Source organism: Theropithecus gelada, unplaced genomic scaffold (genome assembly GCF_003255815.1).
Source record: "Theropithecus gelada isolate Dixy unplaced genomic scaffold, Tgel_1.0 HiC_scaffold_15963, whole genome shotgun sequence".
Lineage (NCBI taxonomy): Eukaryota > Metazoa > Chordata > Mammalia > Primates > Cercopithecidae > Theropithecus > Theropithecus gelada.
The window spans coordinates 1-27,263 of NW_020257728.1; the positions used below are offsets into that span (position 1 = coordinate 1).

The window sequence follows — 27,263 nt, forward strand, 5'->3', positions numbered from 1 at the left end:
GACCCTCAAAAATAGCGTTCAACGTGAAAGCAACCAGACACAAAAGATCACCTATTACGCCTGTAATATCAGCACGTTGGGACGCTGAGGTGGGTGGATCACCTGAGGCCAGGAGCTCACGACCAGCCTGGCCAACATGTCCCTACTAAAAGTACAAGAAAATGTACCAGGCGTGGTAGCACATGCCTGTGATCCCAGCTACTTGGGAGCTGAGTCAGGAGAATCTCTTGAAACCGGAAGGTGGATTTGCAGTGAACCAAAATCGCGCCACAGCACTCCAGCCTGGGAGACAGAGCAAGGCTTAGTTTCAAAAAAAAAAAAAAAAGTCAAATATTGTATGATTCTGTTCATAGGAAATAATCAGAATCCGTAAGGCCATAGAGACAAAAACCAGATTGTCAGGGGCTGAGATGAAAAGGAGAATGGGGAATGGGGAGTGACAGCTTGACAGGTATGGGTTTTGTTGGGGGAAAGATAATGAAAACATTTGTAACTAGGTGAATCACCTGACATCAGGAGTTCGAGACCACCTAAAAATACAAAACTTAGCCGGGCATGGTAGGGGGTGCCTGTGATCCCAGCTACTCCAGAGGCTGAGGCAGGAGAATCTCTTGAACCCAGGATATGGAGGTTGCAGTGAGCCGAGATGGCGCCACTGAACTCCAGCCTGGGTGACAGAGCGAGATTCTGTCTCAGAAAAAAGAAAATGTTTGGAACTAGATGGTGGTGGCTGTACAGCTTTGTGAATGAACCACATGCCACTAAATTGTACACTTTAAAATGGCTAATTTTATGTTATGTGAATTTCATCTTAATTTTAAAAATTATATATATATGGCCAGGCACGGTGACTCACATCTGTAATCCCAACACTTTGGTAGGCCAAGGTGGGTGAACCACTCGAGTTCAGGAGTTCAAGACGAGCCTGGCCAACACGATGAAACCCCGTCTCTACTAAAAATACAAAAATTAGCCGAGCTTGGTAGCGCACACCTGTAATCCCAGCTACTAGGGAGGCTGAGGCAGGAGAATTGCTTGAACCCCGTGAGTGGAGGTTGCAGTGAGCTGAGATCGCATCAATGCACTCCAGCCTGGGCGACAGAGTAAGACTCCATCTAAATATATATATATAATTATACATATATAATTTTGTATATTATAATTTTCAATAATCTCACTCCTCCACTCACTTGCAATGTGACCTCAGACAACTGGTGCCATGGAGGGGAAGGAAGCTGGCTTGCTGCAGGTCTCTCAGAGGCAGGAAGTTGCGGGGAGTCAGAGCCACTGTCTACAGAGGTGGGGACACTGAATGATCCTGTAATCCTTTGACCCCCTTCCCTCAGCTCCTTCAGCGGGGCAGGAAGCGGATCTGGTACGTTGGGGGTATTTTGCCCACACCACTCTCCTGGGGTGTCAGGTCGATGTCTTCAGGAGCCACGGGGCTGGCCACGGAGAAGTTCTGGAGGATGGTGGTGAAGAATAGGAACAATTCATTGCGGGCGATGCCTTCACCAAGGCAAATCCGCCTCCCTGTGGACACAGAAGGTCACCAGCGTGGGCACAGGGCAAGTGCATACTCTTTGCCCTGATATGTCCCTAAGTCCAACGTATGTCCATTGCAACAGATTTGCACAAGACTGGCCTTTAACCTGCAGTTCAGGGTGGACTTTTAGGAAGCTGCTCTGAAACCAGGTGCAAATCTTTGAGTGGATGTGCCATGTTCATTTCTCACTCACTCACTCTCTCTCTCCTTTTTTTTTTTTTTTTTTTTTTTTTGAGATGGAGTCTCTTTCGGTCACCCAGGCTGGATCACAGTGGCACCATCTCGGCTCACTGCAACCTCCGTCTCCCACAGGGTTCAAAGGATTCCCATGCCTCAGCCTCCCAAGAAGCTGGGATTACAGGAACCTGCCACCATGCCTGGCGAATTTCTTATATTTGTAGTAGACATGGGGTTTCACCATGTTGGTAAGGCTGGTCTCAAACTCCTGACCTCAGGTGATCCACCAGCCTTGGCCTCCCAAAGTGCTGGGATTACAGGCATGAGCCACTGTGCCCAGTGCCATGTTCATTTTTCTAGTAGAGAGTTGGTACCTTCTGTTACAGTTCCAAAGGGTTTTGTGACCTCCACAGAGTATAATGACCTGCTTCCGGTTGTGTGTGTGTGTGTGTGTGTACCTCTACATGTGTGAGTGTGAGCGTATTTATGACAACATTCTTAGTGTTCTTCACTTGTCATACGGGGAGAATGGCACCCCTCTCAAAGGGCTCTTGTGAGGTTAAAGGAGACAACTGAAAAAATTCTTAGGATAGCGCTTGGCTTGTACTAAGGAGCCTTAAGGTTTGCTTATCGCCTTGTGTTTGTTTCTGGGGGTATGTGTGGGGTATGTGTTTCTGGCCATGTGTCTCTAGGCTGTCTTCTGGTCTCAACCTGAGATCCACAGGCTTCAAGAGCTCATGGGGGAAGAAATCCAAATTGTATATAAATTGTGAATGGGACTCATGCATATGAAACAGGGAGGGTCTATGGCTTCCACTGATTCTCAGAGGTGCAAGGAACCCCCAGTAGGTTCTAAACTACAGACTTGGAGAAAAATGAGAACAAAGGGAGCTGGGAAAAGCTGAGGCAAAGACAAAGGGAGCCTTTCCCTTCACTTCAGTGTTTCGTAATCTGCAAACCTTGGAAAGGCCATGTCAAGTGTGAGTTTTCAGGTATTCCCTACGCCTGTCAAGTTGTTGGACAAGTGTGTCTACGTGGAGGCGTCTGGAAAAGGGTCCACGTCCCTTTGGCACATCCAGAAGGTGGGCGACATGAGCTGAGAAACACGCAGGTCTCTGGGCTTGTCCTTCTGTAACTATTTGTGTGACCTAACGTTTTCCACAACAGCCTGATGCTTGTTATCTCCCTCCCATCACGCTCTCCCCATCTCTGGGGCCGTCTGTTTGGACACCTTTTGGAATTTCTTTGGCTGCAGCACCTTTTTGGCTTGGGTTATACCTTTCTTTCTGCTCCTGGCAGCCCTACCCCTGTCTTTTTCTCTGTCTATACCTGTCAGACACAGTTTTTCTTCCTTTCCTCTCCTTTTTTGGGCTTTCTTCCATCTTGCTTAACTTCCTATCTCCGTCTATTTGAATCTGATTCCTCCCCAATCTCTCTTGCTCTCTCCTTCCTTTTCATCTCCCTTTCAAGATACCTTATTTGTCTTGTTCATTCTTTCTTCCTCTTTTATTATGTCACTCTCTCTTTTTCCTATCTCTTATTCTGTTTCTCTCCTTTCCCTCCTTCCTTCTCCCCTCCTCCTTCCTTTTCCTCCTCCCTCTTCTCTTACTCCTCCGCCTCCTCCTCCTCCTCCTTATGTGGCTCTCTCTCTGTGTGTCTCTCTCTCTTCTTCTCCGTATACTGTCTGATGTTCACCTGCTGTCTGTCTTTCTGCCACTGTCTCCCCATCTCTTTCTCTCAGGGTGTTCCCTCTTTGTCCCTAACTCTGTTTCTCAGTCTCATTATCTTTGTTACTTATCTGTCTCTGTCCTTATTTTCCTACATCTCTGCCTCTCTTAAAACAAAGGAGCAGGCCAGTTGCAGTGGCTCACGCCTGTAATCCCAGCACTTTGGGAGACCAAGGCAGGCTTACCACAAGGTCAGAAGATCAGGACCATCCAGGCTAACAGAGTGAAACCCTGTCTCTACTAAAAATACAAAAAATTAGCCAGATGTGGTGGCACGAGCTTGTAGTCCCAGGTACTTGGGAGGCTGCGACAGGAGAATCGCTTGAACCCAGGAGGCAGAGGTTGCAGTGAGCTGAGATCATGACACTGCACTCTAGCCTGGGCAACAGAGCAAGACTCTATCTCAAGAAAAAAAAACAAAAAAACTTAAGATAGCAAAATTGAGAGATGACATTAACCCTCAAGCCATCACCCCATGTGTTCCCAACTTTTATTGAAGGTAAAATGTGGAAGGAGGCCACTGTACTGGACAAAACGAGGGGTTGGGCCAGGACCCTGGATCACTGAAGTCACTGATGGAACTCAAGACTGGGGGTTTGTTTCTGGGGCCTTTCATGGATGGTGCCTGTTAAATTAAATTAAATTTGGCCTAAAGTGACCTCCCTACATAACAAACCATAATAACTCAATATGTAACTCAATATGTAAACAAACTGCAATGTAACTTGAGAGTATATTCTTGTAACAAGTAATCTTGGCCAATCAGGGCAGCCAAGTTTCAGGCAATCACAGGCTGCAAGCTGCCCAGACATTCTCAGATAAGGCAAACACAGAGCTGTAACCAATCAGGCTGTTTCTGTACCTCAGTTCCTTTCCCTGTGGATAAATAATGCCTGACCACATTGCTGGATGGAGCTCTCTGAACCTTTACTGGTTCCGTGTGCTGCCCAATTCATGAATCGTTTCTTTGCTCAAATAGACTCTGCTAAGTTTAATTTGTCTAAAGTTTTTCTCTTAACCAGCCAGAGTGGAGGATGAGAACTGGGACAAGTCAGAGCACGTCAAGACCTTCTCCACCCTCCAGTGCTAGAGCAGAAATCCAAACTCCTCTGGCAGATTTCGAGGTCCTGCCCAGCTGAGCCCTTTGTCTTATTCCCTTCTGCAATCTACACCCAAGGCTCACTGGATTTCCTATAGTTTCTCAACGGTACCATCACGTTTCCACCTTTGGCCTTTGCCTTTGCTGTTTCCTTTGCCTGGAACACACTTTGCAATGGTTGATTGACACTCACCCATGAACATCTTGGCTTGGAAGCCAGTTCCTCTGGTAAACTTTTCCTTGCTGACCCACCACAAGACTAGCTAGTATTTCCTATTTTGTGCTCCCAAAGCTCCCTTTAGAGTACTTATGTCTAATTATAATAATTGCCCTTGTGCCAGGCGGTTCTAAGCATGTTGCAGGCATTCATTCATTTCATGAGATGATTGTTTTATTATTATTTGATGAATGCCCATCTTCCCTGTTGGACTTTACATTTCCTGGGGCAGGAACCCTGTCTCTGTGTGACTTTTTTGATGCATTATCTTCAGCCCCCAGTAGAGCACTGGGCTTAGGGTAGTGCTCAACAGATTTTTTCTTTTTAAGAAAATGAATTCACTGAGGTTTAGAGATGTTAAAATACTTGCCCAAGGTCCTGCTTGCCAAGATGTGCCTTTGGAACGTGATCTTCCTTTTCAAGCCCCCTTACAGGGTTATAGTGAAGATGGAATGGGATAAGGCAGGTGAAGCAATTGGAATATATTAAGTGCTCAATTAATAAGGACCTGTCATTGTTTTTCTCAAGTTGAGGGTAGGACCTGCCCTTGGTGTCTGGGAAAGAAATTGTGGATCCAGCTTACCTAAGGAGAAGGGGATAAAAGCTTCATTCTTCTTCAATGCCCCATTGGCATCCAGAAAGTGGTCAGGATTGAAGGTGTCTGGTTTCTCAAAGTAGTGTGGGTCATGGAGAGCAGTACTCAGGAGGGGAAATACTTCTGTGTCCTGAGGGAGGATCACAAGATCAAAAGATATTGTCATTCCCTTCCCACCCTCCACACACACACACCACAAAAAAAGAAAAAGAAAAAACAAAAACAAAGGGACTCAATTGAGAAGCTTAAAAAAGGTTGAGTTTGGGGATTAAGAGAATCCAGGATGCCCACAGAGGAAGGATGTGGCAGTCCAGCTGGTGTTACCTTGGGGATGATGTACCCTCGGAAGCTGGTCTGTTGTGTGACAATGTGGGGCACACCCATGGGGAGAAGGTCGGCAAATCTCTGAATCTCATGGATGACTGCCTCTGTGTATGGCATTTTGGCTCGGTCATCAAGCGCTGGAGGGCGATGTGGGCCAATCACCTGTTCAATCTCCTTGTAGATTCTCTCTGCAGAGGAAAGAACACGAATGAATCTCATTTTAAAGAGGCATTTCAGGCCGGGCATGGTGGCTCATGCCCATAATACCAGCATTTTGGGAGACCGAGGCAGGCAGATTGCTTGAGGTCAGGAGTTCAAGATGAGCCTGGCCAACATGGCAAAACCCCATCTCTACTAAAAATACAAAAAATTAGCCGGGTGTGGTGGTGCACGCCTGTAGTCCTAGCTACTCAGGAGGCTGAGGCAGGAGATTCGCTTGAACCCAGGAGTTGGAGGTTGCAGTGAGCTGAGATCGTGCCATTGCACTCCAGCCTGTGTGACAGAGCAAGACATCTTCTCAAAAGAAAAAAAAAGAAAAAAAAATTTGTTTAAAGAGACCTTTCAGCAGGGACACTACTTTCTACTCAACAATGAAAAACCTATAGTAAAGGGTCAGATCCTTGATACCCCTCAAAGCAATCAGCATGGGGTGAGGGGAGGAGGGAGGAAGCAACCAGAATTCTCACTGATTGAAATCTAATGGATATTAGGGATCCTCTTCCCACATGCACAGGTACACACACACACACACATGCACACACACACCACAATTTTGCATGGAATTTCAGATTAAGAACTGCAGGCTACAACCACTCAAAACATCCTCTCTAAGATGAGTAGAAAATAAACTAATATTTATTTTGTGTATAATATACATGAGACACTATTTTTGGTCCTCAGAAACATAGCAGTGTAGTAGAACAATAGATGAATCCATGAACAACTGGATAGATAAATAAATACATAAATCAATCAGTCAATAGATTAACTCATGGATGGAAAGATGGGTGAATAAATGAACAAACGAATAAATGGATGTATAGATTTACTTATCAATTAGTAGATGGATTGCTTAATTAATCACTAATGCATGGTCCATAGAGAAATCAATGAAACCAATTAATGAATAATCACATGAATGGCTAGATTTACGGAAGAACAAGTGAATAAGTAAATTAGTGAAGTATGAATAAATAAAGGAATAAAGGAATGGCTGAATTGAGTGATAAATAGATCAGAGGTGAATAAATGAGTGAATTACTGTGATAAATGAAGGAACGCATGGATGGAATAAGGGTGAATTAAAAGATTGATGCAAGGATAAGGGTGAAACCTAGTTTGTAGAAGGATGGATGAATGCATGAATGAATGAATGAATGAGCCAATGAATCAATGACAAATAGTCCATCAACATATCACTGTTTCAAAGAATCAACTTGTGGATCAAGTAATCCAAATAAATGAATGACAGTATATGTCTTTGGATGAATCATAGATGAAAGAATCAGTGAGTATACATTCTTTAATCAATGAATTAAAGAATGAATAGATGAAAAGATAAGTAGATGAATGGATCAATTTTAAAGTTATGGTACAGAAAGTCAAATATCGCATGTTCTCACTCATATGTGAGTGCTACAAAATGTGTACACATGGACACAGAGAGAGGAATGATAGACAGTGAAGACTCAGAAGAGAGAGGGAGCAGAAGTGGATGAATGATGAGAAATTACTTAATGGGTACAATGTACATTGTTTGGGTGATACATACCCTAACAGCCCTAACTTGACCACTACAAAACTTAGGCATGTAATAGGACTGCTATGTACCCCTTAAATTTGTACATCATGAGGTCAGGAGATCCAGACCATCTGGGCGAACACGGTGAAACCCCGTCTCTACTAAAAATACAAAAGATTAGCTGGGTGTGGTGGTGGGCGCCTGTAGTCCTGGCTACTTGGAAAGCTGAGAAGGGGAGAATGGTGTGAACCCTGGAAGTGGAGCTTGCAGTGAGCCAAGATCATGTCACTGCACTCCAGCCTGGGCAACACAGCGCGACTCTGTCTCAAAAAACAAAACAAAACAAAAACAAAAAAAAAAAACAAAGAAAAAAAAAACAACTTAGAACAAAAAATCCTTAAGTGATGGAAGAAACCAATGGGAGAACCTATGGACAGGTTCTTCATGCGTTCATGAATCCACCAACAGAATTGGCTTGGTGGAAGCTAGTCCAAAGCCTGCAGTGCTCCCAGAATAGGAAGCCAGCATCCCCTCTCTCATCCAGGTGGTACCCATAGCCCCATTTCTACAGCTCAGAAGGAGGTCAGAAGACCCCCTTGACTGGCTGTCCCTTGCCCACCTGCGACGTGAGGGTATTTGAGCATGAGCAGGAAGCCGTAGCGGAGAGTGGTGCTGGTGGTCTCAGTGCCAGCAAAGAAGAGCGAGAGCGTGTTGATGATGAGGTTCCGGTGGCTGAATTCACTGTGTGGGTTGGATTTCTCCTGTGTTCACAGTAGGGAGGGGCAGAGAGGGGGAGGCTGTAGCTTTGCTGTGAACACGCCCGTCTCCCTGGCTGCCCTCTGTTTGCCTAAAGGTCTTTGACACTATCTGGCTCAGTTTGCTTTTCGCTGTCCTCTACATGTCCAGCCGCATATCTCTAACCCATCTCTCTCAGCCTCTCTTTACTCTGCCTGGCTCTGTTTCTATCTCTCTCCACATCTCTTTGATGTGTTTCCCTCTTTTTGTCTCCCAGACTCTTTCTGCCTCTGAGTCTTTTCTCCTGTTGCTGTATTTTTGTCCCTTACCCTGAATTCCTTCCTCAGTCAGTCTTCTCTCTCTTTCTCTCTCTCTGTCCCTCTCCCTCTCTCCCCACCTTCCCTCTCTCTCCATCTCAGTTCCTCCTCCCTATTTTCTCCTTCCTTTCACCTCATCTTTCTTTCCTTCCTCATCTCCTCTCCTCCCTTTCTCTATTCTCCCCTCCCTAGTCTTTGTTCTTCCCTTCCCCTCTTCCCCTTCCCTACCACTTTTCCCTCCCTCTTCTCACCTCTCCATCTTGCCCTCCCTCTCCTCCCCTCCCTTTTCCCTCTCCCAGACCCCACTTTTTCCATTTGGAGCAGGTAGCTGTCGATGAGGTCCTGGGGGGCGCTGGGATCCAGGGTTTCACGGTGCTTCTCCACACTGTGGCCAATATAAGCATTGATTTCCTGCAGGTTTTTGTAGACTTGCCTGTGTGCCCCAGGAAAGTATTTCAAGAAGCCAGACAAGAGCTCAAACAGCTGCAAGAAAGAAGGGGTGGTGAGGTTTGCCTAGGGCTGAGCAAGCAGGTCACAGGGAGAGGGCCCCTCCTGGGCCCCAATATCTCTGTGGGAACCCCTCTTCCCCACTCTCCTCTGTCTCTGAACCCTCACTCACTGACTCTATGTCTCATTTGATCTGTTATTCTCACATTTACCTCTTTCTGCATCTTCCTCCCTCATCCTTCTGTCTTTTTCTTGGCCTCTGCCCCATCTCCCTGCCTCTCTCCTTTCCATCTCTCTGTTTCTGTCTTGCTTCCTTTCTGTGCCACTCATTGTCTACCTCAGCCTGTTTATTTGTCTTTCTTATACTTTTCTCTCCCTCTTCCCACCTCTTCTCATCTCCCTTGCTGTGTCGGACACTGATAAAATGATTCTTCGCAAGATAAGCCTGCTGACACTTTAGGACTATGTATTTTGGAGCACATCTCTATTACTTTGATGAAGAATGGAATGCCTAATTTATTGCAAATAATTGCAAAAATGCAAACGTATATTCTGAGATGTAAAATTCCTTCTTAATCTCTCCTAGAGATAACCATTGTTAACTGTCTGGTGGGTCTCCTTCCAGACTTTTCTCTGTGGTTCTCAATGGGAGGAGAACATTAGAATTATTGGTCGGGCTTGTTACAAGTACTCACTTTGGGTCCCATCCCAGACTTTCCAGATCAGACCATCTGGAAAGCAGGGTCCTGAAAATCCATAACTGTGACAATCCCACATGTGAATCCAACATACACCCTTAGTTAATAGATGTAGCTATGTTGACCAGCCTGGCCAACATGGTGAAACCCCATCTCTATTAAAAATACAAGAAAATAGCCAGGTATGGTGGAGCTCGCCTGCAGTCCCAGCTACTTGTGAGGCTGAGGCACGAGAATCGCTTGAACGAGTGAGCCGAGATCACAGTACTGTACTCCAGCCTGGGCAACAGAGCAAGATACTGTCTCAAAACAACAAACCAACAAAGCTACTGCTATGCATACTGTCCTGCAGCTTGACATTCTTAAATTTAATATGTAATAGGCACATTTCCAGGTTAATCAATAAGGAGACTTTTTAGTATTTTGTTTTAAAAGAGCAGAAGGTTACCTTTATAATCTGGGGAATGTTTTTTTAAAAAAAACAAAACAAAACAAAACAAAAAAAACAAGTAGAAGGAGAAATGGGAGAAAATGAAGAAATGCTGTTCCTTATTGTCATGCATCCTTGATTTTCTTCAGGTGAGGAGCTTTACCAAAGACAGAGAAGCAAGGATACAGAAGAACGAGGAGCAGGCTGGGCACGGTGGCTCACGCCTGTAATTCCAGCACTTTGGGAGGTCGCGGCGGGCAGATCACTTGAGGTCAGTAGTTCGAGATGAGCCTGGCCAACATGGTGAAACCCCGTCTCTACTAAAAATACAAAACAATTAGCTGGGCGTGGTGACAGACCTGTAATCCCAGCTACTCAGGAGGCTGAGGCAGGGGAATTGCTGGAACCAGGGAGGTGGAGGTTACAGTGAGCCGAGATTGCACCACTGCACTCCAGCCTGGGCAACAGAGTGAGACTCCGTTTCAAAAAAAAAAAATTAGCTAGGTGTGGTGGCGCATGCCTGCAGTCCCAGCTACTTGGGAGGCTGAGGCAGGAGAATCACTTGAACCTGGGAGGAGGAGGTTGTAGTAAGCAAGATGGCACCACTGCACCCCAGCCTGGATGAGAGAGTCAGACTCCGTCTAAAAAAATAATAATAATAACAAAAATGACATCGAGGAGCAGAAGAGTAGAGATGAAGCCCAAAGCCTGATTCGTTCTCTCTCTCCCTCTCTTTCACACTCATCCTCATCTACTCTGTCTCTCAGGATCTCTTGATCTCTGTCCTTTGTCTTGTTTTAGCTCATCTTCCTTCTCTCAGTCTCTCTCTGACTCTATTTCTGCCTCCCCATCACATCCCATTCTCTCTCTCACTGTCTCTATCCCTGTCTCACCATCTCCCCTCCCTCCAGGTCTCCATGTCCCTGACTCTCCACATGGTCTCTGCCTTTCTTCCAGCGATAAGCTGCATTTCTGGGCCCCCAAGACAGGTCATCCTTTTCTCGTGTGTCCTGGATGTTCACCTCGCCCCTACCCTCCTTCTCCTTCTCCCTCTCCCTGACCTGGCCGAACATAGAACTGGCGAGTGAGAAAGTGTGGTAGAACAAGTTCAGTATCTTCAGGAACTCTTGATCTTGGTAGTGGAAGCGTTTTCCAAAGACGATGGAGCAGATGATGTTGGCGGTAATGGAATGGAAGAGGAAGGTGGGGTCCACGAGGGCTCCTAGGAAGAAGCAGCAGGTCAAGGACACAGACTGAAGGACCTGGGGAACATCAGGCTGTCACCCATCTCTGTGTGATTGTCTGCCATCACTCAGTGATGATAACCATAAGAATAACCATAACAGCTAATTCTGTACCAGCACTTCACACATAATTCCATTGAATTCGCTCTACAACATTATGAGGCAGATGCAATTTGATTATTAGCTCCAATTTTTAGATGGGCAGACAGAGAGGTTGAGTAATTTGACTAAAGTTGCACAGTCACTCATTACTGAGGCCAGGATTTAGACCCAGGCAACACAGCTATAGAGTCCATGCAGCCGGTTCTCACTCTACACCTCCTCTCAGGCCCCACCTCTGACTCTGAGAGCAAATACAGTTAAATCCCAGGGGTAGTGGTTGGGCAGAGTAGGTGTTCAATCAATTGCTTGTATAAATCAAAAATCTCTGGGTGGGCACAGTGGCTCATACCTCTAATCCCAGCACTTTGGGAGCCTCAGACAATAGGATCAGGAATTCAAGACCAGCCTGGGCAACATAGGGAGATCCTGTCTCTACAAAAAGATAAAAAAATGTAGCCAGACATGGTGGCACATGCCTGTCATCCCAGTTGGAGGAATCCAGGGTGCTGAGTGGGAGGATCACTTGGGCCCAGGAGTTTGAGGCTGCAGTGAGCTGTGATGGTGACACTGCACTCCAACCTGGGTAACAGAGTGAGACCCTGTCTCTAATTAAAAAAAAATAAAAAACCATCTTTCTACCCCTACCTATTACTCCCCATTCATCTCTTCTTTTCACATATAGGGCTCGCCAGTCTTGTCGGAATTGTTCTGCACTTGTTAATTGATACCTGTATACACCAGGCTCAGCCCTGGCTCCAGCTGGAGGGTGATCTGTGAGCACCCAAGAACATCAGGTTGGCGCAGCCTCTCTCTGAGTTTCACTTGCCTTCTTCTCTCATTACTCTGCAGACCTTTTCCTGAGCCTTGTCTGTCTCTCTAATTTTCTCTGCCTCAGTTTCTCTTTGCCTTTGTTTCTATCTCTCTGTGTGTATATTTGTCTCCCTCCTACTTTTTTTTTTGGAGACAGAGTCTCACTCTGTCATGTAGGCTGGAGTGCAGTAGTGTCATCTCAGCTCACTGCAACCTCTATTTCCCGGGCTCAAGCAATTCTTCTGTCTCAGCCTCCTGAGTAGCTGGGATTAGAGGCACATGCTACCAAGTCTGGCTAATTTTTGTATTTTTAGTCGAGATGGGGTTTCACCATGTTGGCCAGGCTGGTCTTGAACTCCTGACCTCAAGTGATCCACCCACCTCAGACTCCCAAAGTTCTGGGATTACAGGCATGAACAGCCACCATGCCCAACCTATATTTCTTTGTTTCGGTCCCTCCATCTGTCTCTTTCCTCCTGCCTGTGTCACTCTGTTTCTTCCTGTCCTTCTCTTCAGTCTTCTTGTCCCTGTTTTCCAAGAGCTCCTGTGTCTCTACCTCCCCACACAGCCTCTGCATTTATGTCCCAGAGTCTCCTGAGACATTTTGATAAGAGAGATGGGAAACACCTAGCATGAATGAGGTGGAGGTGCTAGCCACAGACCCATCACCTGTGTTTCCCACAGACACCAAGTTACGGAGAACTCAGAAACAACCTAGTGCTTCCTTCATGACCCCTCCAGCTGCACCAGGGCGGAACAGCCCACCTGGCCTGTTTGCTCACTGCCAATTCATCAGCACTGCACCCAGCGCGAGGAAAACACAGTTCATTATTTGTCAAATGTCTGTAGTTTTTTCTTTTCTCTCTTTGCTTTCTTTTACATAACTTCTGTCTTTGCCTTCGATAGACACAATTGATTTATGAAAATATATGTCTCTGAGGATTTGTTTGTTTGTTTGTTTGAGACAGGGTCTTGCTCTGTTGTCCAGGCTGGAGTGCAGTGGCACAATCACAGCTCACTGCAGCCTCAACCTCCTGGGTTCAAGTGATCCTATAGTCCCACCGTAGCCTCCTAAATACCTGGGGCTACAGGCACACACCACCATGCCTGGCTCATTTCTTTCCTATATTGTGTACAGACAGGATCTTATCATGTTGCCCAGGCTGTTCTCTAACTCTTGGCCTCAAGCAATCTTCCCACCTGAGCTTCCCAAAGTACTAGGATTACAGGTGAGAGTCATCGCATCCAGCCTCTTTGAGCAATTCGTGGACATTATACACCTGGCATCTCTCTCTTTCCCTGGCTCTCTGTGTTTCTCTCCTGCCCATCCCCGACCCTCTCTATTCCCCTGTCTCTCTCCCTCTCTGTCCCTATCCCTCTGTCAGATCGTGTCTCCTGTTTCATGTGTCTCTGTCTCTGCCCACATATACCTCTCCTTCTATTCCCGTGCACCTGCATCTCTCAGTGTTTCATTGTCTTTCTTTCCTATTCATCTCCCAGGACTCACCCTTGGATTTCCGAAGCTCCTCTATCAGACACTGAGCCTCCTCCTGAATCCGCTCCTCCACACTCCGCTTTCCCATCCCAAAGTCCCTCATGGTGGTCAGAGAGAATCGCCGAAGCACCTTCCAGCGGTTTCCATTGGCGAAGACAACGCCTGGGGTGTACGGAAGGTGTGGGTTGGTTGCATAGGAAGTTGGAAGGAGGCTCTGAGTCCTTCTTCCCCCCCATATCCTCCCTTCCCTGATGCATCCCCCACCCGCCCCCTCCCAGTGCCTCCGAGGCCCTCACCATATCCCTGGAATACTGGGTCAGTGATGGCGATTTTTCCCCGGCCAGAGAAGGCCTCAGCGTTGTCCACCAGGGCCTCCCGTATGGCCTCTACTCCACACAGCATGACCACGGGCCTCGGTCCCAGGTATACTGTGAAGACGTCCCCATATTTCTCTCGGAACTGCCAATTACATCCACACCCGGGGTGGCTGTTAGTCAGCATACATCTCAGTTGTAAAACTATCAAAATACTTACATAAGAGATTGGTAATTAGCCCCTCCCCAACATCCGCCTTCCCAGGCTGCCGTTTCCCCTGCCAGGACCCAGCGACTAAGGGTTAAGGGTTAATGGTATCCAAGGGAGAGAATACAGTCATGGGTTCTTAGTGTCTGTTTCTTGTTGGGCCAATAAAGCCCCTTGCTCATCCTTCTTTTCTGTGTATCACTAGAGACAGAAACTGAAAACCATGGCTTCAGGCTGCTAAAAGACTAAAACAAAACAACAACAACAAAATAAGGCGGTTGGACAAGCTTAGGTTAATGGGTGGCCCAGCCAGGCTCTGCTCTGATTGGCTGGTGCCCTAAACAGTAGAGATGGTTGCTAAAATATGACGAATATCACCCCATCCCATACTTCTTAGGATCTGTGGTTTTGCTTTTTGTAGTTTCAGTTACCTACATCTAACTGCAGTCTGAAAATATTAAATGGAAAATTCCAGAAATAATTCCTAAGTTTTAAGTTGTGCATCATTCTGAGGAGGATGATGATGTCTCTCACCATCCACTTTGTCCCACCCAGGACATGAATCATGCTCTGTTCACCACGTCTGCACAGTGTATACCACCCTCCCTATATAATGTGATTGCATAGGAAAAAGTCAATATGTATAGAGTTCAGTATTATGTGGGGTTTCAGGCATCCACTGGGGGTCTCAGAAAATATCTCCAGTGGATAAGGTGGGATTAGTGTGCAGCCACTTGGGGAACTGCTGGGCAGTATTTCCCGAAGCTGAACAAATGGATACCCAGGAACCCAGCCACTTCACTCCCAGGAAATGCCCGGCAAAAATGTGTACTTGTGTTCACGAAAAAATGAACAAAGTATTCACAGAAGCTTTCTTAATAAAATATTCATCAACATAGATATAGAGAAACAATGAGGGTTTCACACAATAGAATATTATACAGCAATGAAAACGAACAAACTACAGCTACACTCGATAACGTGGCTGAAACTCACAGGCATAATTTTGAGTGGAAGCAATTAGACACAAAAGAGTCCATGTATCATAATCTCATGTGTATGAAGTTCAAACACAGGGCCGGACTCAGTGACTCACATCTGTAATCCCAGCACTTTGGGAGGCCGAGGCAGGCTGATCAAAATGTCAGGAGTTCAAGTCCAGCCTGACCAACATGGTGAAACCCCGTCTCTACTAAAAATACAAAAATTAGCCAGGCATGGTGGCCCTTGCCTGTAGTAGTCCCAGCTACTTGGGAGGCTGAGACAAGAAAATTGTTTGAGCCCAGGGAGGTGCAGGTTGCAGTGAGCTGAGATTGTGCCACTACATTCCAGCCTGGGTGACAGAGCAAGACTCTATCTCACAAACAAACAAACAAACAAAAGAAGTTTAAACACAGATAAAATCAATCCATGATCAAGGCGGTAGGCGGATAGTGACTAGAAAAGAACAGGGTGCAGGGTTTCGGGGGACTCTTGCTACTTGGTCAGCATGTCAATTACATGAGTGTGTTTAGTTTGTGAAAATTCATTGAGCTGTGCACTTTTTATGGTGATGTTCAACTTTAATAAAAACTTGACATAAAAATTATAAAAATGGTTAAGTTTACTTACAAACGACCTACACTGATCTCAGCAAAGCCCCTTCACTGCTCTCCAGGCTTACATGCTTATACCCCTTAACACTTGTTTCAGTGCCCCACAAGCCAGGGTAACCCCACTTTAAAATAATTAATATCCCTGTGCTCACCAAGGCCTCCAATACTCCCACTTTGCCGAGAATAAGATCTGAAGTCTCCACGGATGGTTCACATGGTCCTACATGACATGGCCCCATTACCTCTCTGACTTCTCCTCCCACTCATTCCTCCATGTTGTTCCCTGAGATTTTTCCTGCTTCAGAATTCTTGCAACCACCCCTGCCTCCTTCTGGTGCCTTCCACCTGAATCTTTCCTGGTCCCTGCTCAGAAACAAAGCAGAAGGAGTCTTTCCTTAACCACTCAACCTAACGTAGTTCTCATCACCTTCTGAAATAACCCCCTGCTTAGTTTAATCATAGCTCTTGTCCACCTAACATTTCCTTATCTGTTTATTTTTTGCTTATCTGTCTCCGCCAACAGAATGTCCATGAGCACAGTGACCTCGTATGTCTTGCCCAAGATGCCACATCATCAATTCCTAGAATATTTCCTGGTACATAGAAAGTGCCCAGTGAATTGTTATTGGATTCATGAATAAATGAATGAATGGATCAAGGTAGTTGCCATTTAATGAGCACTTATTATATACTAGCTGTATACAACATCCCATTTAATCCTCACAACCACCTTAGGGGCACACCTTCTCATTGTCATGATCTCAACTGACAGAAGAGAAAACTGTGACTCAATGCATAAGAGTTGAATCTGAGACATGAGCCCGCATCCTTCTGACTCCAGAAGGAATCTGGAAGCTTATTGGGAAATGGAAAAGCAACAGCACCAGCTTCCTCAGCCTTGACACACACTTGCTCATGCCCTCCCTCTTTACCCCGCCCCCAAGAGATGCAATCATAATAGACGGTCATGAATACCTAGAGAATCCTTGGAAGGTTTATGAAAGAGTTTTAGGGAGTCTGTGAAGCCTCATAACTTTATGCAAACATGTATGTGCCTATTTGGAAAAGAGGGGGCCACAGCTTTAATCAAATTCTCAGAGGATTTCATCATCCACAAATTGTTAAGCAGCTTTAATCTAGGAGGGCTTTGGAGACAGACCTCCTGCTGGATCTCAGCTTCCCCTTTTCCCATCTGTGTGACACTGGACCAGTGCTTTCCCCAGGCTAAGCATCACCATCCCTACTTTTTTTTTTTTTTGAGATAGAGTTTCACTCTTGTTGCCCAGGGTGGAGTGCAATGGTGCAATCTCGGCTCAGGGCAACCTCCGCCTCCTGGGATCAGGCAATTCCACTGCCTCAACTTCCTGAGTAGTTGGGATTACGGACATGTGCCACAACGCCCAGCTAGTTTTCTGTTTTTTTAGTACAGATGGGGTTTCTCCATGTTGATCAGGCTGGTTTCGAACTCCTGACCTCAGGTGATCCGCCCACCTCAGCCTCCCAAAGTACTGAGACTACAGGCATCAGCTGCTGTGCCTGGCCACAATCCCTACTTCTAAGATGAGGGCAGCACCTCACCTTGTCCACAGGTAGTTGTAAATGACACCTGGAAAATCCCCAAGACAACACAGATAATTCCCAGCCACATTACTCTAGGGAAAAAATTAAGCCCATTGATTCACATGATAGCATGATAGTCTTGTGACACATGGAAACAATGAAAAGAAAACAATAGGCACTTGGGACCTTCACCTATGTGATGCAGCTCTATTTGGTGGGGAGGGATCCCCAGATCTGCAACCCCCTACTGGGGGCCAAGCAGCACTTTGCAGACCCCGGCCAACTGCCAGTTCCGCTGAGTTAGGCTTGGAGCTTTCACTCACTGACTCCTTCATTTGTTCCCGGACACATATTTACTAAACGCCTACTGTGTACCAGGCACTATGTTCAGCACTGTGCTGAGACCTCACAGGTCTTCCTTGTCTGGAAGTGTGAGGGAGAGCTCAGCCACAGGTTCACAGGTAAATGCAGCACTGTCAAGGACATAGGCTCAGTAAGGAGGCGCAGCTGGTGTATGAGAGCATATGGTGGGAACCTGGGGCTCAGGAAATCTTCTCAAGGGAGCTGCTGCCTGCCTGGATAGCCAAGAAACCCCAATAACGAAGAACGGACACTGTTCTTGCACTGACATTAACCAAAATGACCCACCCACATCCTCAAGAAACAACAACAACAACAAAACAAACAATTTGCCCCAAGTCCTCCCTGTGAGAAAATGGAAATCTTTGCTGCAAGAAAGAAGGGGAGAGGGTCAAACATGTCTATTCAAAACTTCTCCCAATGCTTTGGGAGGTTGAGGCAGAAGGATTGCTTCAGGCCAGGAGTTCGAGACCAGCCTAGGCAACATAGTGAGGCCTTCCCCCAAACCTGTCTCTACAAAAGTAAAAATAAATAGTGGGGCATAGTGGGTCATACCTATAGTCCCAGGTACTCTGGAGGCTAAGGCGGGAGAATCTCCTGAGCCCAGGAGGTCAAGGATTCAGTGAGCTATGACTGTGCCATTGCGCTCCAGCCTGGGTAACAGGCTGAGACCCTGTCTCTAAAACAGTTAAAATGAAAAACTTCTTCAATATCATTCCTGACAAGCCTCCACTTTCTATGAGCTTACAAGGTAGCCACAAAGATGCTTTCAAAAACTCATTTCAGGCAAACACGAATTCCATTGACAGTTTTGCTTGTTTCGGAATTTGTAAAGGATTGGGATATTCAATGCCCATACCAGCTCTCATAAAGAAAGGGGGCAGTGAGATACCAAGAGCTAGAAGGAGCAGCAATTTCTGTTAACAGAGGCATGATTGGTGCCCAGGTAGCCTCTGCAGAGCTTGGAAAAAACCCTTAAAGATAAGGTTCAGTGCATTGTGTAGGATGTCTTTGGCCAGAATTTAAACCTATACACACTTTCCTAAATGTTATCACCCCTCACACAGCAGATGATATATTTTTAAGAGACAGGGTCTTGCTCTGTTGCCCAGGCTGGAGTGCAGTGACGTGATCATAGCTCACTGCAGCCTCAAACGGGGCTCAAGTGATTCTCCTGACTCAGTCTTCCAAGTAGCTGGGGCTACAGGCACATGCAACCATGCCTGGCTAAATTTTTAAAAATTTTTTTGTAGAGACAGGGTCTCGTTTGGTTGCCCAGGCTCATTTCTAACTCCTGGCTTCAAGCGATCCTCCCACCTCAGCCTCCCAAAGTGTTGGGAATACAGGTATAAGCCACCACATCTTTGAGTGTTGACCAGTTGGGTGGTGAGCCACCCGAACAACATCTTACCTAATCATAAGCCTCCCTGGCTCCCTCCATGGCATTGCCCTGAAAAATCTAAAGGTTCCATAATTTGAGAGTCTATGACCCAATTACCCTGTATCTTCCAGGTAAAGTGCCAGTGTCTGACAATAACCAAAGACCACGTGTTTCAACTAAATGTCTAAGATAAATATATATGTATGACAATCATCACATTCATCATTTGTATGTCCATGTATTCTGTCTAAGCAAATACTTTAAAAATTCATAGTAGTATTGGCATATATACTCTGTACTCGATATCAGTAAAAAAGACCATTGGTGAGGAAAAAAAAAAAACCTCTATTAATAGCAAAAGGATAACAAGCCTAAGATTCAGGAGTATGGTCAACATGGGAGGGGGTAAGGGGAAGAGGAGCTGGAAGGTATCGTCAGTGTTCTAATTCTCTCATTGGAAAGTGGGTTGATTGATTACTAATAATAAGTAGATAATTAAACATAAAATTATGCATGGTAAGCAGTGATAAGCCAGGAAAACACTGAGCAAGTGTCAGTTACCGTTATAGGACATTATGTATACTGTTGATAAGCACTCCCTGCCCAGACTCCTTTCCTGCTCTTCCTCTCTCCTCCACTGTCCTGACACTGACATGGGCTTCTCTGCTGTCTCTCATTGACACAGCAAAATCTATTTGATTCGTGTCACTACCTGTTTTACCTCATTCTTTCAGTGGCAGGCAGGTACCCAAGGATGTAACAGAAGATGGCAGAGAAGAGTGAAATTCCACACCTGTGGCTCATACCCAGACCCCTCTTCATGCCCACTCACCCCTCCAAGGACACTGCCCCCACGTTGTTCCAATTCAGAGACAGAGTCTCAATTCGTTACCCAGGCTGGAGTGCAATGGCACCATCAAATTACCTGTGATAACCTATTTAATAAACCAGTGTTATGTACCTGAATTAGAGAAGCATAAACTGCTACTTATGGTATTAAAATTTGTACTTAAGAGGCTGCAACTCCAGTGTGAAGCATGCACTCATGGAGACCCTGGATGGACGCCTGGTCCTTCCTGAGTTCTTAAAATTTCCATTACTAAAAGCTCTGCATTCCATGACTCATCATAGAGGAGATAAAATGATCCAAATTATGAAAAAGTATTGACGAGGTGACTCTTCTAAGATTGCTAAGTAGTTTATAACTAATATTTGGTTTATCAAATCCATAATTCTAGTAAGACAACAAAAACCTCAAGCAATTTATTTCCAGCACTTGGTAGATCATTTGAACACTTGAAGATGGAGTTAATTCCACTGCCACCTTCACTGCATGTTTTCTGGTTGTATTAAAGGTTTCCTATGCACAAAGATCAATGCCATAACAGTAGCTAAAATGTTATTAGAAAATGTATTTCCTTACTGGGCATTCCTGGGGAGCTCTCCAGTGATAGAGGTACTTGCTTCACTAGACAAGTGGTAAAACAGTTAAATAAGGTATTGAATAAGGAATTAATGAAATCAGTTATAACCTAATAGTAGTAGTAATGGAAATTTTAAAATCCTCTTAAAGTTGCTGCAAAGTGTGACTGTACCTTACACTCAAGTTAAAAGAGACTATTAACAACCTGTCTTCTCTCTGTGGACAGTGGACCTTATCTATACTCCCCAACTCCACATTCCTCAAAGGTTATTACAGGCCCAGTGAGTTCCTGCATGGCTGCAGGGTCACAAGACCGATACGTTTAGGTTGAAAGACATGTCTTTCTCAAGATATAAGAAATGTTCATTAACTGTTTTGTTTCTCACTTCTGTAACTTGCTTCCTGCCTCATGTAGTTCCTGCCTTAAGATGTTTACAAGGAGGAAAAGCCCTTTGTTCAGGGCTCAGACTTCCTGGACGTATGTCCAGCTGAGCCAGTAATCACCAAACTCTGCTGAACCCTTTTCGGTTTCTCCAGTCTTTGATTGTTCTGCAACAGTAAAACAAAAGGCATTAGGCAAAGCATGCTGAATTGATTGGAGTCCCTTGGTCAAAGGTATTATTGATTGAGGACAATCAGATCCACTCCTACTGGAAAGACATAGATTGATCTCTTGTAAAATAGTAATAGGAAGGCCTATGCCCCTAATAATAGAATCTCATGTATCTCCCACTCATAAACTCTGATATGACTCAATAATACAAGGCTTTAATGCATTATGCCAAAGCACGTTTTTGCCAGGTAAAAGGAGTCGTTGATGACCCATCAGTTGATGACAACCAGACCTTTCACGATCTAGAATTTAGTGGTTGGGCCCTTTGGAAATGTCACCAGAGAAACTGTCCTTGAACTCCACTGGAAGGGACCATACCAAGTTCTTCTAAGACTGTCCTTGTACTCCATTGCAAAGGACAGTGCCAAGTTCTTCTCTAGAGCAAAACTTCAGGGTCTCAGATCTTGGATCCACATCTCTCCATTGAGAAGGACCCTTCTAGACTCCTAGAACTGCATGTCTGTTGGAGACCTTAAGGCAAAGCTGTCCCGGGAAGTTTCTCCCCAGATGCAGTTGGCATCCTATATGTGGACAGTTTTTCCAAGGTTGTGGATCAAGATTTCTCTTCTATCGTGAAAGCATTATCTTTTATCTTTTCTTCCCTGTTTTCTTGCTGTCCTGACCCTTTTCCTTTCCTTACAAGAAAATCCATAGGACTATAATCTGTGAATGGCTTTAGCAAAGGCTTATACTCTAGCAAAAAACAAAAACAAAAACAAAACAAAAACGAAAACAAAAAGAAAAAACAAGCAATTGTTGAGTTTGTGAGTCAATGCCCCAAAATCAGGAAATAATTTCACTGGTGCCAATGCCTCTTTGTGTTCCCAATGGGAATCACCCTGAAACCCCAACGAAGGAGTGGAAAGCTATATCTTGATATTCCAAACATCATTGCCACTTGCTTTTTTGCACTCACTGGAAATATTTGGTAGTGATTATGTTCTTAGTTAGTTAATAATATGTTATTAAATACTGTTATTATATTATATTACCTAACTAAGAACATAATCACTACCAAATATAGAAAATGTATCTGAATGATGGCTGAAAAAGGCATATTGTGCTTCCAGGCATCACGTATGCAGGACCTGGGGATAACCTGTGTGGGTATGGGTAATTGCGTGTGTAATGTTACTGGATTAAATATGATAAAGTGGCCAGGCGTGGTGGCTCATGCTTGTAATCCCAGCACTTTGGGAGATTGAGATGGGAGGATCGCTCGAAGCTAAGAGTTCAAGAACTGCCTGGTCAACATAGCAAGACCCCAACTCTATAATAAATAAATAAATAAATAAATAAATAAATGAATAAATACAGTAAAGTCTCTTTCCAACTAAATGTGGCTATGCATCCTTGCAGCATGCTAGAAAAAGACCACAAAAAAAGTAAGTTTCCCACCTTGTTCAGGAGCTATGCAGACATATGGGTAAACAAACTTAACTGACCTCTGCTCTGATGCCAGTAGGTGACCCTCTTTTCAAACCCAAGTGCCAACCTTGAGTCTGCGGAGGTTTTCTTACTCTGTTCTTTCTCCTCACTGGTCCAGAACTTGCTATTTGTCCTAGCTCAATGCTGCTTTCCAAATTGTTTCCCTGAGAGTTCCCTGATACTTCCCATAGTTAAAAGCCAAAACAGTCAATAACTGAAATTACTGCTGAGGAAATGTTCCAATGGGGTTCCTAGGGGCTCACTCTTGGTAGTATTGGGGGTGACAGTTGTAGGGAATCTGAGGCTAATCTATACATTAAAGGACATCTTGAATTTTGTAGGCAGTTGAACATCCAGGGAGTTCAGATGGGTAGAAGCCACTCTCCAAAAAGGGGATGAGAACATTTGTGTTCAACAAAAATGCTTAATGGAACATCACGCAATTTTAGATCTCCTCCTTGCCCATCTTGGTGGCTTGTGTATGGTGCTGAACAAAAAAGAATATTGCTGTTACCTTTCCCGTGAATTCACTAGTACATATAACTCAATTTAAAATCTGGCTGACACTGCTGTTTCTCTAGACACTGTCACCAAATACACTAAGGACATTTCTCAGGGGAAAGAGAAGATACGTGTTTACAGGTGCAGCTAACAGGTGATTTGCAAGCATCCTGAATGGTGATGGCAAGTGATATGGTTTGGCTCTGTGTCCTCACCCAAATCTCATCTTGAATTGTAATCCCCAGGTGTGGAGGGAAGGACCTAGTAGGAGGTAATTGGATCCTGGGGGCGGTTTCCCCTATGCTGTTCTTGTGATAGTGAATTCTCACAAGATCTGATGGTTTTATAAGAGGCTCTTCCTCCTTTGCTCTCTCTCTCTCTCCTGCCACTTTGTGAAGAAGGTGCTTGTGAATCAGTTACATCCCTTTTCTTTATAAATTACCCAGTCACATGTATCTCTTTATAACAGTGTGAGAACAGACTAACACAGCAAGCCTGACTATCCCAAGGTTTTCTACTCTTAATGTTTCTTCTAGTGGGTCTCCAGGATACTATGATATGTGTTACCAGGCCAACTACAAATGAATGCCTCTTTAAATCAAGTTATTTTATAGCAAGCTCTGGTCCTTAATCACCATCATGCCCTGAACAAAGTCTATGACCAATCGGACTCTAATACTATTGAACTATGTTTACTGCCTGAGCTTTGAATTATTCGATGTTGATCAGTTTGGTTCATGGAGACTTCTGGTAAGGTACAGACTTGATTTTCTTTGTATTACCCTCCTGCGAGCCATCATAACAGTCTCTCTGATGTGTTATATTTTCTCAAGAGTCTTAGCCAGGTGCGGTGGCTCCCACCTGTAATCCTAGCACTTTGGGAGGCCAAGGCAGGTGGATTGCTTGTGCCCAGGAGTTTGAGACCAGTCTGGACAACATGGCAAAACCCTGTCTCTACAAAAAATACAAAAAGTAGTTGGGCGTGATGGCATGCACCTGTAGTTTCAGCTACTTGGGGGCTGAGGCAGGAGGATCACCTGAGCCTTGGGAGTTCAAGGCTGCAGTGAGCTGTGATTGTGACACAGCACTCCAGCCTGGGTGACAGAGTGAGACCCGTCTCAAAAAAAAAAGGAGTCTTAAATGCTCATATGCAGCCATTCTTTGTACATCCAATGGTCTCGTTACAGTATGAATAACAAAACCATGAAGAAAACATAAAGAATCACTCAACTACTTTGGTCTTGTCCATTGTGAATTCCATACTGAGAGCAACAAGTCCATTATGATGGTGACAGAAGTAATGTTGATGCCCAAGGTTTTGGTCAGTCTCAAAATTTTGAGGCTGACCAAAAGGGGAAAATTGTTTAATTAAATTAAATTTGACCTAAAGCTCTTTCTGTATACAGTGAACTGCAACCTAATTTGGGACTATATTCTCTCTTTTTTTTTTTTTTTTTTTTTTTTTTTGGAGATGGAGTCTCCCTCTGTCACCCAGGCTGGAATGTAGTGGAAACATCTCGTCTCAGTGCAACCTCCACTTGCTGGATTCAAGTGATTCTCCTGCCTCAGCATCCTGGGTAGCTGGAATTACAGGCACGCACCACCATGCCCAGCTAATTTTTGTATTTTTAGTAGAGACAGGGTTTCTCCATGTTGGCCAGGCTGGTTTCGAACTCCTGACCTCAGGTGATCTGCCCGCCTCGGCCTCCCAAAGTGCGGGGGTTACAGGCATGAGCCACTGTGCCCAGCCCAAAGGAATATATTCTTGTGACAAGTAGCCAAGTGTTGGCTAATCAGAGCAGCTGGGCTTTCAGTCCACCACAGGCGCAAACTGCTCAGATTGTGACCAAGTAAGGCAAGCTGCAATCTGTGTCCAATCAGACTGTTTCTGTATGTCACCTCCTTTTCCTGCCTGTAAATACTGTTTGCCCATACTGCTGTGTGGTGTCTCTCCTTGTTTAAGGAGTTGTCCAATTCATGAGTCACCTCTTTGCTCAAATAAACTCTGCGGAATTTGACTGATGTTTTTCTCCTAATAACAGCACCCATCATGCTTCACTATGCTCCATACTCACCATCCCTCCCCGTGCCACCCCTGACTCAGGAAGTCTGCCTCATTCTGTTTGGTGAAGGATCCCCGAGTACAGAGGCAAGAAGCAGCCCACCCTCAGACCCCATTCATCTGTGCCTTACCCTCAGAAAGGATCTGAGTAGGCCTCTTCTGTCCATCTGCAGAAGGTTTCCCAAAAGGGGCAGAGGGCGGGGACCTGGTGGGAGGCGGCCATGGGCGTTAGGGTGGCGCTGAACCAGGAGTAGCAGGAGGCCTGTAAGGAGTGCAAGGAAGAGGAGGACGCTGAGCTCCATGGTTCCGGTGTGACCGCCCTGCACCCCACTGCAGCCTCCAACTGGGCCTTTTATCCTGAACCTGCCTCTCCACCCAGTTATGAAATTTCATCCATTCCCCGCCTCCTTTTTCATCATTGTCCAGGAGCATTAGCTTAGAAAAAGGTATTAGGGAACCCACACTACATGTTGGGCAACCCAGAGACCTGATCCCTATCCCTTACCCACTCTCTAGGTGTTGGCAAGGATACAGTGGTAGAGATATCAAAGTCCACCTGAGCATGTGAATGTGTGGGTGTGTGGGTATGTGTATGTGTATTTTTGTAAGCATGGGTGAGCATGCACTTTTTTACTTAGCTTTGTCTGTTTGTTTATGCTTGTGTACATTCATCCACGCCTGCTTGCATCCCTGTATGTGCTTACATTGTTTTTGTATGTAAAGGGGTGCTTGAATTTATGCAAATGTGCTGGTGTGTGTTTCTGTGGTTGAATCTGGGGGTGCTTATGTGTATATCCTTGCATGTGTGGACCTTCCTTGTATTTATACAGTTTCATATATGAAAGTGCATTTACATTTGTGTGTTGTGGAGGTTGTGGTAGTGTATGTTCAAAATCGAGAGGCTAACTGGGTGCGGTGGCTCATGCCTGTAATCCCAGCACTTTGGGAAACTGAGGTGGGCACATCACTTGAGGTCAGGAGTTCGAGACCAGCCTGGCCAACATGGCAACACCCTGTCTCTTCTAAAAATACAAAAATTAGCCGGGCGTGGTGGTGGGCATGTTTAATCCCAGCTACTTGGGAGGCTGAGGCAAGAGAATCACTTGAACCTGGGAGGCGGAGGCTGCAGTGAGCTGAGATTACGCCGCTGCACTCCAGCCTGGGTGGTAGAGCAATATTCTATCTCAAAGAAAAAAAAAAAGAAAGAAAGAAAAAGAAAAGAAAGAAAGAAAAAAGAGAAGCTGAAGAAAACAAGGAATTGTTCAACTCAATCAAATTTGGCCCACTGCCTTTATAGCACAGCAAACTATAACCTAGCAATATGCAAACCAATTGTGTGTATCTCTGTGCTGGCGTATTTGTGCTTGTGTGTTGGTGCGTCTCCTAGCCCCTCTCTTTGGAAGCCTGCAGAAGCTCAGGGTCTATCTCCAATGTCCCCTCCTTCATCCGCCCTTCTGTGATAGCCACAGGTGGAAGTGATGGGAGAAACAGAATGAGAGACAAGAGATGCCAAACTGGTGAGTCTCAGAGGAAGAGGTGGTCAGCTGGAGGGAGACAGAAACTGAGACTGGCAGGTGCAGCGATCAGGTCCCCTTGGTCTCTGATCACCCTAACTAGTGCTGAGGAGTTTCTTCCCTGCCTCTGATTATCTTTACAGTGCAGGAAATTTCTCTGGCTCTGTCTCTCTCTAACTTTGTGTCTCTGTTTTCCCCCCGGAGACTCTTGAGCTCCAGGTGTGCAGAAACTGGATCCAGTTTGATTGACGTCTACTGGACTCCCGTTTGTCTCTATCTTCACTGTGACCCTGCACCCACACAGCCTCTGACAGGGTCAGTCCGTATTTGCAAAATTTGGGTGTGAATGTGCCCATGTCTCCCTGTCTCATCCTAGACCTGACTTTTGACCATAAGGCAACATCTTTCTTGCAATGTTAAGCAAACCCTTTGCTGGATCCAGGGCGCTGACCCCGAAGTTACTTTGATCCAGGAAAAGCAGACGAACAGTCCTGATTTTTAAGAGGTGGACGCCGTACTTTCCTGACCCTAGAGAGGTGCCAGCACGGACTTTCCTGACCCAAGGACCTAGGTCTTGCTGTGCTGTGTCATCTGATGCCA

General features: G+C 45.3%; 1 protein-coding gene across 1 annotated transcript; it reads right to left on the bottom strand.

Moving 5' to 3' along the window:
* Positions 1 to 25,499, bottom strand: LOC112617245 (cytochrome P450 2B6). Its single transcript, XM_025373986.1, has 10 exons — positions 25,281 to 25,499; positions 14,001 to 14,163; positions 13,717 to 13,866; positions 11,115 to 11,275; positions 8,785 to 8,961; positions 8,046 to 8,187; positions 5,686 to 5,873; positions 5,350 to 5,491; positions 657 to 1,533; positions 1 to 530 (listed from the first exon to the last, which is right to left on the bottom strand). Exons 1-9 carry the CDS (start codon positions 25,449 to 25,451, stop codon positions 1,352 to 1,354), a joined length of 1,476 nt encoding a protein of 491 aa, XP_025229771.1. The 5' UTR covers positions 25,452 to 25,499; the 3' UTR covers positions 1 to 530; positions 657 to 1,351.
* Between the last annotated feature and the right edge of the window lie 1,764 nt (positions 25,500 to 27,263).

Bases quoted from the DNA above. Each gene is read 5' to 3' on its own strand.
- LOC112617245 (XM_025373986.1), bottom strand. From the start codon at position 25,451: ATGGAGCTCAGCGTCCTCCTCTTCCTTGCACTCCTTACAGGCCTCCTG. The intron at 8,962-11,114 runs GTCAGGGAGAGG...TCTTTCTTGCAG, and splicing joins CCAGTTCTATGTTCGGCCAG to CTGTTTGAGCTCTTGTCTGG. The intron at 1,534-5,349 runs GTAAGCTGGATC...CTGTGTCCACAG, and splicing joins TTTTATCCCCTTCTCCTTAG to GGAGGCGGATTTGCCTTGGT.